The sequence below is a fragment of the Channa argus genome, chromosome 18, assembly GCF_033026475.1.
Source record: "Channa argus isolate prfri chromosome 18, Channa argus male v1.0, whole genome shotgun sequence".
Classification (NCBI taxonomy): domain Eukaryota; kingdom Metazoa; phylum Chordata; class Actinopteri; order Anabantiformes; family Channidae; genus Channa; species Channa argus.
The window spans coordinates 1,550,006-1,563,311 of NC_090214.1; the positions used below are offsets into that span (position 1 = coordinate 1,550,006).

General features: G+C 40.2%; 2 protein-coding genes across 2 annotated transcripts; one reads left to right on the forward strand and one right to left on the reverse strand.

Annotated features, from left to right (window-relative positions):
• Positions 1 to 3,828: 3,828 nt before the first annotated feature.
• On the reverse strand, positions 3,829 to 6,956 carry LOC137103605 (plancitoxin-1-like). Its single transcript, XM_067484098.1, has 8 exons — positions 6,826 to 6,956; positions 6,661 to 6,758; positions 6,060 to 6,246; positions 5,726 to 5,804; positions 5,345 to 5,503; positions 5,066 to 5,251; positions 4,471 to 4,524; positions 3,829 to 4,371 (listed from the first exon to the last, which is right to left on the reverse strand). The coding sequence occupies exons 2-8, from the start codon at positions 6,750 to 6,752 to the stop codon at positions 3,986 to 3,988; spliced, it is 1,143 nt and encodes a 380-aa protein (XP_067340199.1). The 5' UTR covers positions 6,753 to 6,758; positions 6,826 to 6,956; the 3' UTR covers positions 3,829 to 3,985.
• Positions 6,957 to 8,545: 1,589 nt separating this feature from the next.
• On the forward strand, positions 8,546 to 13,306 carry LOC137103606 (E3 ubiquitin/ISG15 ligase TRIM25-like). Its single transcript, XM_067484099.1, has one exon. It carries the CDS (start codon positions 9,031 to 9,033, stop codon positions 10,168 to 10,170), a length of 1,140 nt encoding a protein of 379 aa, XP_067340200.1. The 5' UTR covers positions 8,546 to 9,030; the 3' UTR covers positions 10,171 to 13,306.

Below are 13,306 nucleotides of genomic sequence, written 5' to 3' on the forward strand. Positions count from 1 at the left end.
GCTTCTAGCCTTGCTACCTTTCCACCTGGTCTCCTGGAAAACACAGAATATCCACCTTCCTTCTCTGCATCATGTCAACCAACTCTCTGTCCTTCCCTGTCATAGTCCCAACATTCAAAGTCCCTACTGTCAGTCCTATATTCTCAGCTTTCCTCTTCTCTCTCTGCCTACGAACACGCCTTCCTCCTTCTTCGACCAACAGTAGTCCAATTTCCATCGATACCCTGTAGGCCAACAGCAGCGGTGGTGGTCCTTGTTTACCCAGGCCCCGACCGATGCGGCATGGAAGTCAAGTGTTATAAATTCAGAGCAAATCATGCAAATTATGGTTTACTTTTAATCAGCAGAACCTGGAGCTCTGACAATAATCAGGTTTTCTGAAGATTTAGAGATTGTGAGAGGTTAGGTTGTGTCTTAAGGGTCAGCCAGGTCAATTTCAAGAGAAGGTGCAATATTAATAAAGAAAACCATGGGGACAATTAATACATTTGGATATTAAACAATTCCCTGAGTAATTTACACACGACTATTACAATGCTAAAACTGACAAGTCATTATAGCCCAAGAGAGGCAAGAAAAGCATAAGTCAATTAGTGCAATTGCCAGAGTTTGCAGTACAGTTTTAACCCATGTGTGATGGAGAAATGATAAGAACATTATGGAGGCACATGTGGATGTTAATACTGTTGGTTTTACTGACGTCACTTTGGTTATTTTTCCGGTTTTTCTCGGTTTTGAAAGATGAAAATATATAACTATAACATTACACTCACTGTGTAAAATATGCAACTTCATTGCTGAATAACAAAATTAATTCACTATTAACTTGCCAGACTTCACCAAAGTTCTCTGACTTTTGTTTAAAACTGTTTGAATGTGTTCTATCATGATTCAGGAACAGTTCAGGAAAGGTGCCGTTTAACGTAATGTTACCGCCAAAACATGAGACAGTGTTGCCACAGTAACAGGAGGCAGCGGTAGTTAACCTTAGCGCTGCTAATGCTAACTAGGTAACATTTAGCAAACATCATTTAGGCTAGATACTATATGCTCAATCAGAAAAAATTAAAACATAACTTGCAACCTGAGATTTCAGTTTCTCCTTCTCCCCTCAGCCGTGTCTTCGGACTCCGCGCCAAATCCTAACGTTAAACCACAACTTCAGAAAAACACTTGTAAAGGTTACTGAACATATGCTACTGCACATGCGCAGAATTTCTTCTTCTGCCTTCTGTTGCACCATTAACAATTGTAGTGCATTTCTGCCTCCTACTGGTGGAGAATTGTCATTGCGCGCTTTATTGTGACTTTATGATTTCCAGTTAGCTTCACTCAGGACAAAAAGTAAAATCGTTTCATCACCCTGTAATTAACTCTTACTAAATAAAACGTAGGAAGAAGTGCATATTGTTGGAGACTGAGTAAAGTTAACAAATTTATCTGAGTTAAGGAAAGCTATTGGAATTTACAGTGCAGATGGTCGCCCACCCTGAGCCTGGTTCTGCTGGAGGTTTCTTCCGTTACAGGGAGTTTTTCCTCTTCACTGTTACCTAGGACTTGTTCAAGGGGGTTTGTTGGGTTTTCTCTACATATCTTTAGTGTTGACTTTTTTGTTGAGTTGGGGAAGAGTTAATGATATTGATATAAAGGGAACAATTGGAGTCCGAAAATCCTAAAAAAGGAAACGGAAAGAGGAGAGTTTTCATTTAGAAGCTGCTGAACGTCAGGAGCCCCGTTGTCATCGGGTTAACGAAAACCTCTTTTGTCTCGGTAAGTTAGCTCCTCCTCTGTGCATGATTAGTTATTAGTTAGTTATTTTTGCCAATCAAGCATTGATTTGATGTTTTGGCGTCGTGCTGTACAGATGTTAATCATTTGGGAGTTACTGAAGAGTAAAGAGTGTTTTGATAATAATAATAAATACTATCTAAGAAATTCAGTAAAATATTCCTCTCTAATGATGATGCTGAGTATTTGCAATTATTGTCGCTAATTTACATTGTTCAAGGAACATGACATTCATTTCATTATAATCTTATAATCTGAATTTTGAACATGTTTTGTGGTGAACATTTAAAAGTATGTTTTACCTGAGCTGCCATAAATCTCAGCTTACTTTATCCGGGGAAATCTTTAATTTAGTTTAAATGTCTATTGCTCATAGGTTTGTTCTGGTGAAGGGTAGGTTGGGGCAGTTGAATGTGAAATTTGTTATTAATTGCTGTATATTATAATGTAAAATGTATAAAATAGTACTGAAACATAATTCTAAATAAGGGATTATGTAATTAAGACTAGGACTAGGGTGTGGTAAACTATTAAAACTAGTATTTACAGGTAATGTCAGTACTTGAACTAGTCATACCATGCTGTAGGAATATTACATAACATATAAGCTTAAGGATTATATAACATATGTAAGAAGCAGAACGGAAATTATGAGCCTGTTTATAAATGCAGGTCAGGTTTTTTTATTGGAGTGAGAACCATCTGGAAATTCCAGCAAAGAAGACCTAGAGATTCCATAGATGAGCCTCCCATTGGATCTTCAGGAACCCAGCATCCTCACGGCCGCTGGATAGTTGGATGAGTGGTCTGCGTATGGTAGGATTGCTCCAGTCAGTGGAGCAATACACAGATGAACACCCCACCAGGGTGCAATCCAGAAAATAGTGATCCATCAGAACTGACAGGTCAGACTTTATACTGAAATCTACCAACAGACTAATTCACAGACTTTGACTTGATTTTAGTAGAAGACTACTTTGGAAAACCTTCAAAAGGAGAACATTCTAAATTTAACAAAGTGATCACTAATTGAAAAAACACTATTAAGGACTATTGTTTTTTTGGTTAAAGGGCCCAATTTTATTTTCTGTGAATATATTTTGTCATTGTATTGTTGTATATGTATATAGGTTAAACTAGAGTTCCAGTTGGCAAATTCATTGATGTCTCATGTTTGGTGATTGTTGCACTGATGCTTGGCTCCTTTCGAACCTAGAGGGAGGTGTATTACTCGAGTGGGTTACAATTGCAAAAATGCATAGAAAAGAAAAAGGTTCAGGACTACACACACACACACACACACACACACACACACACACACGTGTGTGATAAGGACAGAATATTAGCAGTAGGAGCGTAACATGCTGAGGCCTTTGCCTCCTGAATTTTTCTTAGCTGCAGATTTTTTCAGTTTTTCCTCAGCAAGTTGTGAATAGAGAGATTTGCTGGACAGACGCTTCTGTTTTACTAGACTACTACTAAACTGGAAAAACATTATGTAACAGAGCAGTTTTTGAAGAAACTGCTGTACACATTTGGAAACATTTCACTTGGATGTGAGCAGGTCTCACAGAAAAACCAGATCAAGCTAGAATTAGTCAGCTCTTGTAGATAAAGCTTCATACTTTGCTGCCTTTATGACACAAGTCAAACATGGCAAAGGAACATTATTTTATTGTTAATTTAATTGTTAATTTTAGCTTGACGTAAGTTTGCTATGTGATGCATTTACAGTCCTAAACATGTTTTCTCTTGTTACATTAAAGTATAAAATCAACAAGTCAGAAATATATAGCATTTGTTGTGGTAAATGCAGAGTTTTAAAATATATCATATCATTCATATCTAATTTTTGTTTCACAAAATGAAGGACGGCTAAAGAGTGCAAAACGTTGACAGCAACTGGAAGTTGGCTGAACATTGGGCCTTTAAGCCGTATCAACTGCTCCTCCAGTAATGTGTTATAAAAAGAACCATCAGTGTTTGAACGTGAGAACAGGTTAAAGAAAAACATGTTGAGACAGAGACATGAAGAGGACAATGATTTTATTTCATTTTTCCAACTCAGACCACCAACAATTCTGCTTTCTGACTGGCTGCTCAGGGTCCATTAATGAAGTAAGTCAGACCATTTGAATGAATTTCATACAGTGAAAACACAGAAAAATAGAATTTAATGTGTCTTTTATTTAGTGTATTAGTCATCAGAGTCTATGTTAGGGTCACAGTCGGAGTCAGCATTACAGTCAGCCACGGTGCCTATCATCCCCTTTAATATGTTTGTTATTTCTTCATTTTTAATACACAGAGCCCCCCCAGGCCTCTCAAACTGGCTTTCTGATCTGTTTACATCAGCTATGCAGGTGAAAGGTTTGTTCTGATCTGTAGTCACACACCATTTCGAATGATCCTTTGATGGCTTCCAGTTACCAAAGTCAGTCTTTAGACACTCAGTATTTTCCAAAGTTTTTCCATCAATGGTCCAGCTGTTCTTGACACGACCCCTCTGGCAGCCCCAACTCTGAACTTTCACAGGACTGTCAGCTTTCTTTAGAATGGCAACGTACAGATCTGCATCTCCAACTACAACAGGAGTCAAGTTACACAAACTGCATCTTCCAGATTTGTGCTGTTAATATGCAAACTTCAGCTGCAGCAAACTGACTGTGAATGTTCCCTTACCTGTATTAGCACTTAAGAGGCTGGGGTCTATTCTCTGTTTCTTCGCTGGAGGGTCTAAAGGAAACGATGTGCAGAAAGAGTCACTGTGATTTTAGAGACACAGGAACAAGTTTGCACAAATTCACACAGTCCAAATAACAGTAGTAGATTCAGTAGGTTCAGACGATGTGGCCAAATGTTTGTACAAAGCCTTTTGAATCAACACCTTTTTCATGCTCTTTGTAATTTAATTATTTAACAAACTAGGTCATGATTATATAGATATAATTATCAGTAGAAACAATGTATTAGTCCAAAAGTTTTAGACAATATACAGCTGGGTGCAAAGGGAACATAATAAGACTAGTTTTAATTTCTCTCGAAGGAGCAGTTGCTCTGTGTGCAGAAAATTATGTTCATTTAAAACAATCTTTGTTTTACTCTTTATGCCATTTCAAAATAAAGAGATGCAAACTTTTGCACCCAACTGTAAGTGAATGAAAACATTATGACAGTTAAGGTTGAAAATGTGTTGAATGCTGAAGCCTTGAAAGTCTTATTGGTTGTGTCAAATCTAATAAACTATCCCCAAAACAGAAACGTGAAGGAAACTCACTGTTTACTTTTAATAGTTGTTTTGAAATGCTATGAAACATTTGACCCTTCTTTGATTGCAGATCCTGGAAAACACTGGAAGGGGGAACTGGATCAACTTGATCTTTAACTTTCTGAAGCTCATCGTGAAAGCCAGTCGGAATATGATGTTCGAATGCGTAGGCTCTGATGTACTGCAGGTGTTTACCTGACAATGTATGTAACACATTTAGAATTACTTTCAATTCAGATATTTCAGAAACAGTAAATATGCAGCTGTGTATGTTACTGAGCTTGTTACCTATTTTTTCAAACTGGTCGTAGGGAAACGTTACACAGATAAATGTCTGAGCATTTCTACTTCCACCTGAAGGCCAGAAATTCTTATCTCTTCTGTAAGGAAACCTTGGTGTGCTGTGTAGGAGCCAGACTCCACTGCTCTGATCCAACATCACAACTCCTGAGGAACACAAAGACAACATGAACAGCTACACCCACTGTCCACAGCTTAACCCCAACTGAACAAAACTGATCATGGAGCAGGGGAAAAAACCTTTTTCATTATCTGCAGGTTACATTTTTGTTTGACAACTTGAGGCTGAAGTCCGTGTGAAAACGCAGCAGAGGTGCAGCAGAATAATGGGAAAGATGATTTACCTGAGGAGCCACACTCTCTGCTTACCTTTACTGTGGCCGTAGGTATGACCAGCATGATGATCTGGAGGCTGATCACTGTAGCTGATAAATCCAAAGTCTGGTGGCTACAAGCAATGCAGAAAACATAAATAAACCTAATAAAACTCACATTTTTCAAAGCTCCAGTGACCAGCTAACATACTTAACAACCACATCTGTTATTATCTGCTTCTTATTCAGGAGAGAGAAAACAAAACTGCTGGTTGCTGTTAGTTTGTTAATGTGACTCTGTGCTTTACTCATGACTCCTGACTAGTACCAAACCATTCAATCTACCCCGGAAAACAACAACAAGACAATGAGAAACAGATGAGACTCACCTTATTATTTCCCACATTAAACAGGGGCCTCAGGGTGTTTGCCAGGATGCCGTTAGGATCATCGATGGGCTTTTGGTTACGTGCTGCCGTTATCGTTGATCCTTGTGGAGAAATGAAAATAAACTCCAAACCTGTGGTCACTTTGTTTTGATACTTGACATTTTTTGGTGCCTTGTAGAGGATGAACCTAATGAAACAAAGACAACAGGAGTCAGTATTTAACATAGTGACTGTCTTTGACAAACCTGTAAAACATTTCTCATTCAGTCAATTAACATGCAGATAATTAATAATTATATAATTAATGAATTAAGACAATGTTTCCTTCATCTTCAAGACCCATGATTTCTTGATGTAAATGCATTTTTTGGAGGGGGGTTTGTCATGTGCAGTGTGTTCAGTTTGAAGTTTGAAGACTCCAGCACAAAAAATGTTTAAATCTCAAAAAATTGATAACAACTAACACATCTACGGCCGTGATACAGTCCATTGAATACAACTATAATTTTGGTTGTGGCTTCACACTGAAGGGCCAACACTTTGCTGCATTTGATTATTTTTATCAGTTTCAGTGTCTGACAGAGGTTCCCTGATGTCTCACCAGTCCACTTCACCATCGTTCTCGTCTTTGCAGGTCACTGAGGCCTCGGAGCTGCAGCAGAGCAGACTGACGGTCAGGACCAACCTCCACATGACTTCCTGAAACGCAGAAACACATCAGCTCATCTATGTCAGCAGGAGAAAAGACTTGAAAATGAAAGCTCACCTGTTTTCAGCTTAAGTGAGCACTGATGCGTCGTCCTCTCGGTCTGCTTTGACCTGAGCTCACCAGGCCTTATACCTCCAACTCCCTCCACCTCTTTGCCTATCAACCCACCAATATCCACGTGGCTCAACGTAGTCAATTTGCATTGTTAGTTTAAGTCATTGCATTTTCAGCAGGCAGCAACACGGACCTTTTTTGAATGTGTGTGTCTGATATTGATACAGCTCGCACAGCTTTGCATGGGAAACACTAAACGCTGACCCGACAGTTAACTCCACTTCAGTGCTATAAAGATAGCATGAAATGCCAGGATAACATCATGATTGGTTGCTTCTCTGCAGGTTGACTGAATGATCTCATCCTTACTACAAAGTCGTTGCTCAGCCGGTTCTGTCTACAAACCACACAGACAGCTGGATCCACTGAGGCCCGTACAGGTGACTGGAGACTTTTCCTACTACGCTGCTTGTAGTTGGGTTCAGCTTGTCATGGCCATGAGTGAATTATCTTCATCCTCAGTCATCACATGACAGACAGCTCCTCTGTGGTCGCGCTGCATAAACACTGTCACAGTCATTTATTAATACAATACTGGCTGGTTAGTTTCACAGCAGTTTAAAAAAGTCACGTCATGTTAAACTTTAAACCAATGTCAATTGTTTTAATTGGTTGAAACATGTTAAAATGTGCTACGTTCTTTTCATTGTAAGATTAATTTCCAGTGGAGGCCAGTAACATTTTCATGTATGAACTGTGCTTGTGTTCACATACATTCGCTGAGATTTCCTCTGGAGTTTCTGACTCCTATCACTATATTAAGAACTGTTCATGGTCTTCTTCTTCTTTTCCTTTCAGCTTTTCCCTTTCAGGTGTCTCCACAGCGAATCATGTGCCTCCATCTAACTCTGTCCTGTGCATCCTCTTCTCTCACACCAACTAACTTCATGTCGTCTCTCACTACATCCATAAATCTCCTCTTTGCTCTTCCTCTAGACCTCCTGCCTGGCAGCTCCAACCTCGGCAACCTTCTCATGACCCAGTCATGATCCCCTCACCTGATAACAACAACGACATCTCAGTTAAATATTTCATAATCTTTTCAGGATTATTTTTGCCTCTGTCCCAATGTTTGAGTGTGTTGCAGCATCAAATTCTGAGTTTGCTTACATTTTTTTTATTGCACTTTAGAAAAAGTTCTGGAAACGTAGTTTGTAGATTGAGCAGTTTTAACCTGTGTGATGGTGATGCAGGGAGGTGATGCTCAGACGCGTCTGATGATCACGGTGAAAAACCTTGGGAGCTCACATCTTGTAAAAACTGGTGGAGAATGGGGCAAAAACTAATTGACAAGAAGTGAAACACCCTCAGGTAGAGAGACGAACCTGCTCCACTACAGGAGGCATTTTGTACCAGGGTTAAAGGAGGAAAACACTAGTAAAGGCTGCAACACTCACATGTGCAGTTTGATTTGCCAAGTATGTTAATATTTGATACTGTATTTCTCATATGTTTAAGTTGTTGATGTGAGGGAGAACTTTTTAGCTGTCTTCAGTCTGCTCCTGCTCTCTGATCTGTGCTGAGTTTTCATGCAGACGTTTTCGTATCTTTATTGGGACCTGCCTTGATTTTCATATTTATCTTGTGTGTAGAGCTGCAGCCAGCAGTTCATTTTCTGCAAGATTAACTTTCCAGTGCAAAGTCAGTGTGGTGCAGTGTTACCACTGCTGCTCACAGTAAGAAGCTTCTGGCTTCTTCTCAAAGTAAACTATTCATTTTTAAAGAATGTCAGCAAGTACTGTGAAATGACCTGGAACATTTTCAAATGTCTGGTTTTGATGAGACAGATGTTGAAGTTGAATATTCACAAATACTCACACCATGACTTCATACACTGATAAAATAACCAGCATGATCTACTTAAAAGTTTGCAGTGGGAGAACTTTAGAAAATGCAGTTTAACTAAGGCAAATCTTCTAAGACAGAGCTTCGTGTTTTTGGTTCACATCCTCATCAGTCCTGGTTGTCAAGGTCCCCTGCTCTGCCTACTGATTACCTGGACCAGATGTATTCAGTGAATCGGAGACACATTCATGTAGATGCTGACAGTAACTGCTGCTGTTTAAAGTTTGCCTAACCAGTATATAAGGAAGCAACATTTCATTTCAGCTATTTCAGCAAAAACAGTCTTTGCTGCTGAGAGGTGAAATGGCGCAGAAAGGAGTTCAGCTGGACCGAGAGACGATTTCTTGTTCGATCTGTCTGGATCTACTGAAGGATCCGGTGACTATTCCCTGTGGACACAGCTACTGCATGAAGTGTATTAAAAGGTTCTGGGATGAAGAGGATGGTAAGAAACTCCACAGCTGCCCTCAGTGTAGACAGACCTTCACACCGAGACCTGTCCTGGTGAAAAACAGCATGTTAGCAGTTTTAGTGGAGGAGCTGAAGAAGACTGGACTCCAAGCTGCTCCTGCTGATCACTGCTATGCTGGACCTGAAGATGTGTCCTGTGATGTCTGCACTGGGAGAAAACTGAAAGCTGTCAAGTCCTGTCTGGTGTGTCTGGCTTCTTACTGTGAGAATCACCTCCAGCCTCATTATGAATCGGCAACTTTTCAAAAGCACAAGCTGGTGGAGCCCTGCAAGAAGCTGCAGGAGAACATCTGCTCTCGTCATGATGAGGTGATGAAGATTTTCTGCCGCACTGATCAGCAGTGTATCTGTTATCTCTGCTCCATGCATGAACATAGAGGCCACGACACAGTCTCAGCTGCAGCAGAGAGGACTGAGAGGCAGAGAGAGCTCGAGGGGAGTCGACAAAAACTCCAGCAGAGAATCCAGGACAGAGAGAAAGACATGAAGCTGCTTCAACAGGAGGTGGAGGCCATCAGTCTCTCTGCTGATAAAGCAGTGGAGGACAGTGAGAAGATCTTCACTGAGCTGATCCGTCTCATGGACAAAAGAAGGTCTGATGTGAAGCAGCAGATCAGATCCCAGCAGGAAACTGAAGTGAGTCGAGTCAAAGAGCTTCAGGAGAAGCTGGAGCAGGACATCACTGAGCTGAAGAGGAAAGACGCTTCACTGGAGCAGCTCTCACTCACAGAGGATCACATCCAGTTTTTCCACAGCTACCCCTCACTGTCAGCACTCAGTGAACCTACAGACTCATCCAGCATCAACATCCGTCCTCTGAGATACTTTGAGGATGTGACAGCAGCTGTGTCAGAGCTCAGAGATCAACTACAGGACGTCCTGAGAAAGAGATGGACAAGTGTCTCACTCACACACGGGGATTCAAATGCAAGAGCCAACACGAGACAAGAAGTGCAGGAAAAGATTTATTAACAAAAGAATAGAAATTGGACTAACAGCAGGCAAAGGAAATAAAACAAACAGAAAACACTCACTGGCGAAGGCAGGAGGAATAACAATCAATCTAGAAACTAAATTACTCAAATAACTAATTAACAAAACAAATCTCAAGACTCACTAACGCACTAGGACAATACTAAAGCTGGACGTCGGGAAAACGAAGGAGAATAGGGAAACAGGATACATGGGGAGTCACACTAACAACAAACGATGGGATTGAATGGATAGAAATCTGTAACAACACCTTCTCCATGACTAGCACCACAAATGTACAACTTATACAATACAACACCATTCACAGAACTCACATCACTCAAAGCAAAGTGTTTAAAATGGGGTTAACCAACACAGATACCTGCTCACAATGCACCTCAGGAAGCACAGACGATTATTTCCAGGCCACTTGGGCCTGTTACCTGGTGACAGAGACACTCTCCTCTATCCTGAGCTGCAGAATCCCCACATCTCCATCTCTCTGTTTACTTGGAAACATCTCAGAAGTTGATCATCTCCAAGTTAAATATAGAAACCCAGTACTCATCTCTAACAGTCACCAAGAAAATACATTTTCTAAACTCAATTTTGAAATCAAAATTTCAATTCAACTTTATTTATATAGCACATATTCAAAACAAAGTCATCTCAAGACACTTTACAGAGTAAAGCCAAGATTATAAAGATGTATAGAGAGAACCCAACAATTCCCCCCTGAACAAGCCAGAGGCAACAGTGGAGAGAAGAAAAACCCCTTTAATAGAAGAAACCTCAAGCAGAACCAGGCTCAGGGTGGACGACCATCTGCCTCGGCCGGTTGGGGTGAGTGGAAAGTGGAGAGAGAAAAGAAAAGAGCAACAAAAAGCAACAACAAAACATCAGGCAGATTGGCTGGACCAGTAGCTGCACGCTGGAAGACACACAGCTTCAAAGCCGGGGACACCTGCAGAAAGAAACAGAGAGACAGAGACAGAGCAGGAGAAAGACAACTATGGGAGAAAGAAGACACTAAGTTAATGTCATACAGTGGTGACAATTGTGGGGAGAGAAGAGAGGAGAGAGGGTCAAAGGAGGAAAGGAGCTCACTGCATTTGGGGGTGGGTCCCCCAGCAGTCTGAGCCTATGGCAGCATAACTATAACTAAGTATAAGCTTTATTAAAGAGGAAGGTTTTGAGCCTCAACTCTGAACTGGGATCTGGTTCCACAGGAGAGGAGCTTGATAGCTAAAGGCTCTACCTCCCATTCTACCTTTGGAAATTCTGGGAACCACAAGTAGGCCTGCATTCTGAGAGCGAAGTGGTCTACTGGGATGATATGGTGCTATGAGGTCTTCTATATATGATGGAGCCTGACCAATCAGAGCTTTATATGTAAGAAGCAGGGTTTAAAATTCTATTCTACATTTAATGGGAAGCCAATGGAGAGAAGCTAGTGAAGGTGAAATATGATCTCTCTTGCTAGTTCCAGTCAGCACTCTTGCTGCAGCATTTTGGATTAATTGCAGGCTCTTTAGTTACTGGGGCATCCTGAAAGTAGGGAATTACAGTAGTCCAATCTAGAGGTAACAAATGCATGGACCAGTTTTTCGGCATCACTTTGAGACAGGATGCTCCTAATTTTGGCAATGTTCCGTAGGTGGAAGAAGGCTGTTCTAGAGATTTGTTTTATATATGAGGTAAAGGACAAATCCTGGTCAAAAATAACTCCAAGGTTCCTTGCAGTAGTACTGGAGGCCAGACTTATGCCATCTAGAGTAACAATATGGTTGGACATCATATCTCTGAGATTCAAATACTATAATTTCAGTTTTGAATACTATGAAATCCAGATCTTTATGTCTTGTAAGCTTGAAGCTTTATTAACTGATTTTTTCCATCTGGTTCCATAGATAAATATAGCTGGGTATCATCAGCATAACAGTGGAAATTTATGGAGTGTTTTCTAATAATGTTGCCTAAAGGAGACATATATAAAGTAAAAAGTATTGGTCCTAACACAGAGCCTTGTGGAACTCCATAGCTAACCTTTGTGTGCATGGAGGATTCATCAGTAACATGAACAAATTGAAATCTATCAGACAGATAAGATTTAAACCAACCTAGTGCAGTTCCTGTAATTCCAATTTCATGTTCCAGTCTCTGTAATAAAATGTTATGATCAATGGTATCAAATGCCGCACTAAGGTCTAACAGAACAAGTATAGAGATGAGTCCATTATCTGAGGCCATGAGAAGATCGTTGGTGACTTTTACCAGTGCTGTTTCTGTACTATGATGAACTCTAAATCCTGACTGAAAGTCTTCATACTAATTATTCCTGTACAGGTGACCATATAGTTTTTTGAGACTACTTTTTCAAGGATTATAGAAATAAAGGGGAGATTAGATATTGGTGTGTAATTGGCTAAAACACCTGGGTCAAGACAGGGTTTTTTAAGTAGTGGTTTAATCACAGCTACCTTATAGGCCTGTGGTACATAGCCTGTTTCTAAAGATAGATTGATGATATCTAATATGAACGTATCTATTAAGGGTAAAGCTTCCTTGAGCAGCTTAGTTGGAATAGGGTCTAGCAGACAGGTTGTTGGTTTAGATGATTAATAATTGAAGTTAGCTCAGAGAGATCTATGGGTAAAAAGCAGTCTAACAGGGAGTGGGGCCTTATCGATGACTCTAGCACTGCTGTACATGAAGATCTAACTGTAATATTTGGGGGGAGGATCTGGTGAATTCGTTCTCTAATAGCTACAATTTTATTCATAAAGAAAGTCATGAAGTCATTGCTGCTCAGAGTTAAGGGAAAACTAGGCTCAACAGAACTATGGCTCTTAGTCAGTCTGGCTACAGTGCTGAACAGAAACCGGGGGTTGTTCTTGTTTTCTTCTATTAATGATGAATAATATGCTGTTCTGGCATCACAGAGCTTTTTTGTTTTTAAGTTTGTTTTAAGTTGTGTGTTTGTGAACTATACCTTGTAGATCACCTCTGCTGGTTTACTGCCTTCTTTTTCAGAGGGGCAACACTATCGACTATTGAACGTAGTGAGGCTTCAGAATTGTCAAGAAGATAATCAAGTTGTACAGGAGGAACATTAAGGTGGCTACTTTAAATACTG

Excerpts from the sequence above, each read along its gene's own strand:
- LOC137103606 (XM_067484099.1), top strand. The coding sequence starts at position 9,031 with ATGGCGCAGAAAGGAGTTCAGCTGGACCGAGAGACGATTTCTTGTTCG.
- LOC137103605 (XM_067484098.1), bottom strand. The coding sequence starts at position 6,752 with ATGTGGAGGTTGGTCCTGACCGTCAGTCTGCTCTGCTGCAGCTCCGAG. Across the intron at positions 5,252-5,344 it reads CGACCAGTTTGAAAAAATAG|GTAAACACCTGCAGTACATC; the intron begins GTAACAAGCTCA and ends ATACATTGTCAG. Across the intron at positions 4,372-4,470 it reads CCTCTTAAGTGCTAATACAG|TTGGAGATGCAGATCTGTAC; the intron begins GTAAGGGAACAT and ends CTCCTGTTGTAG.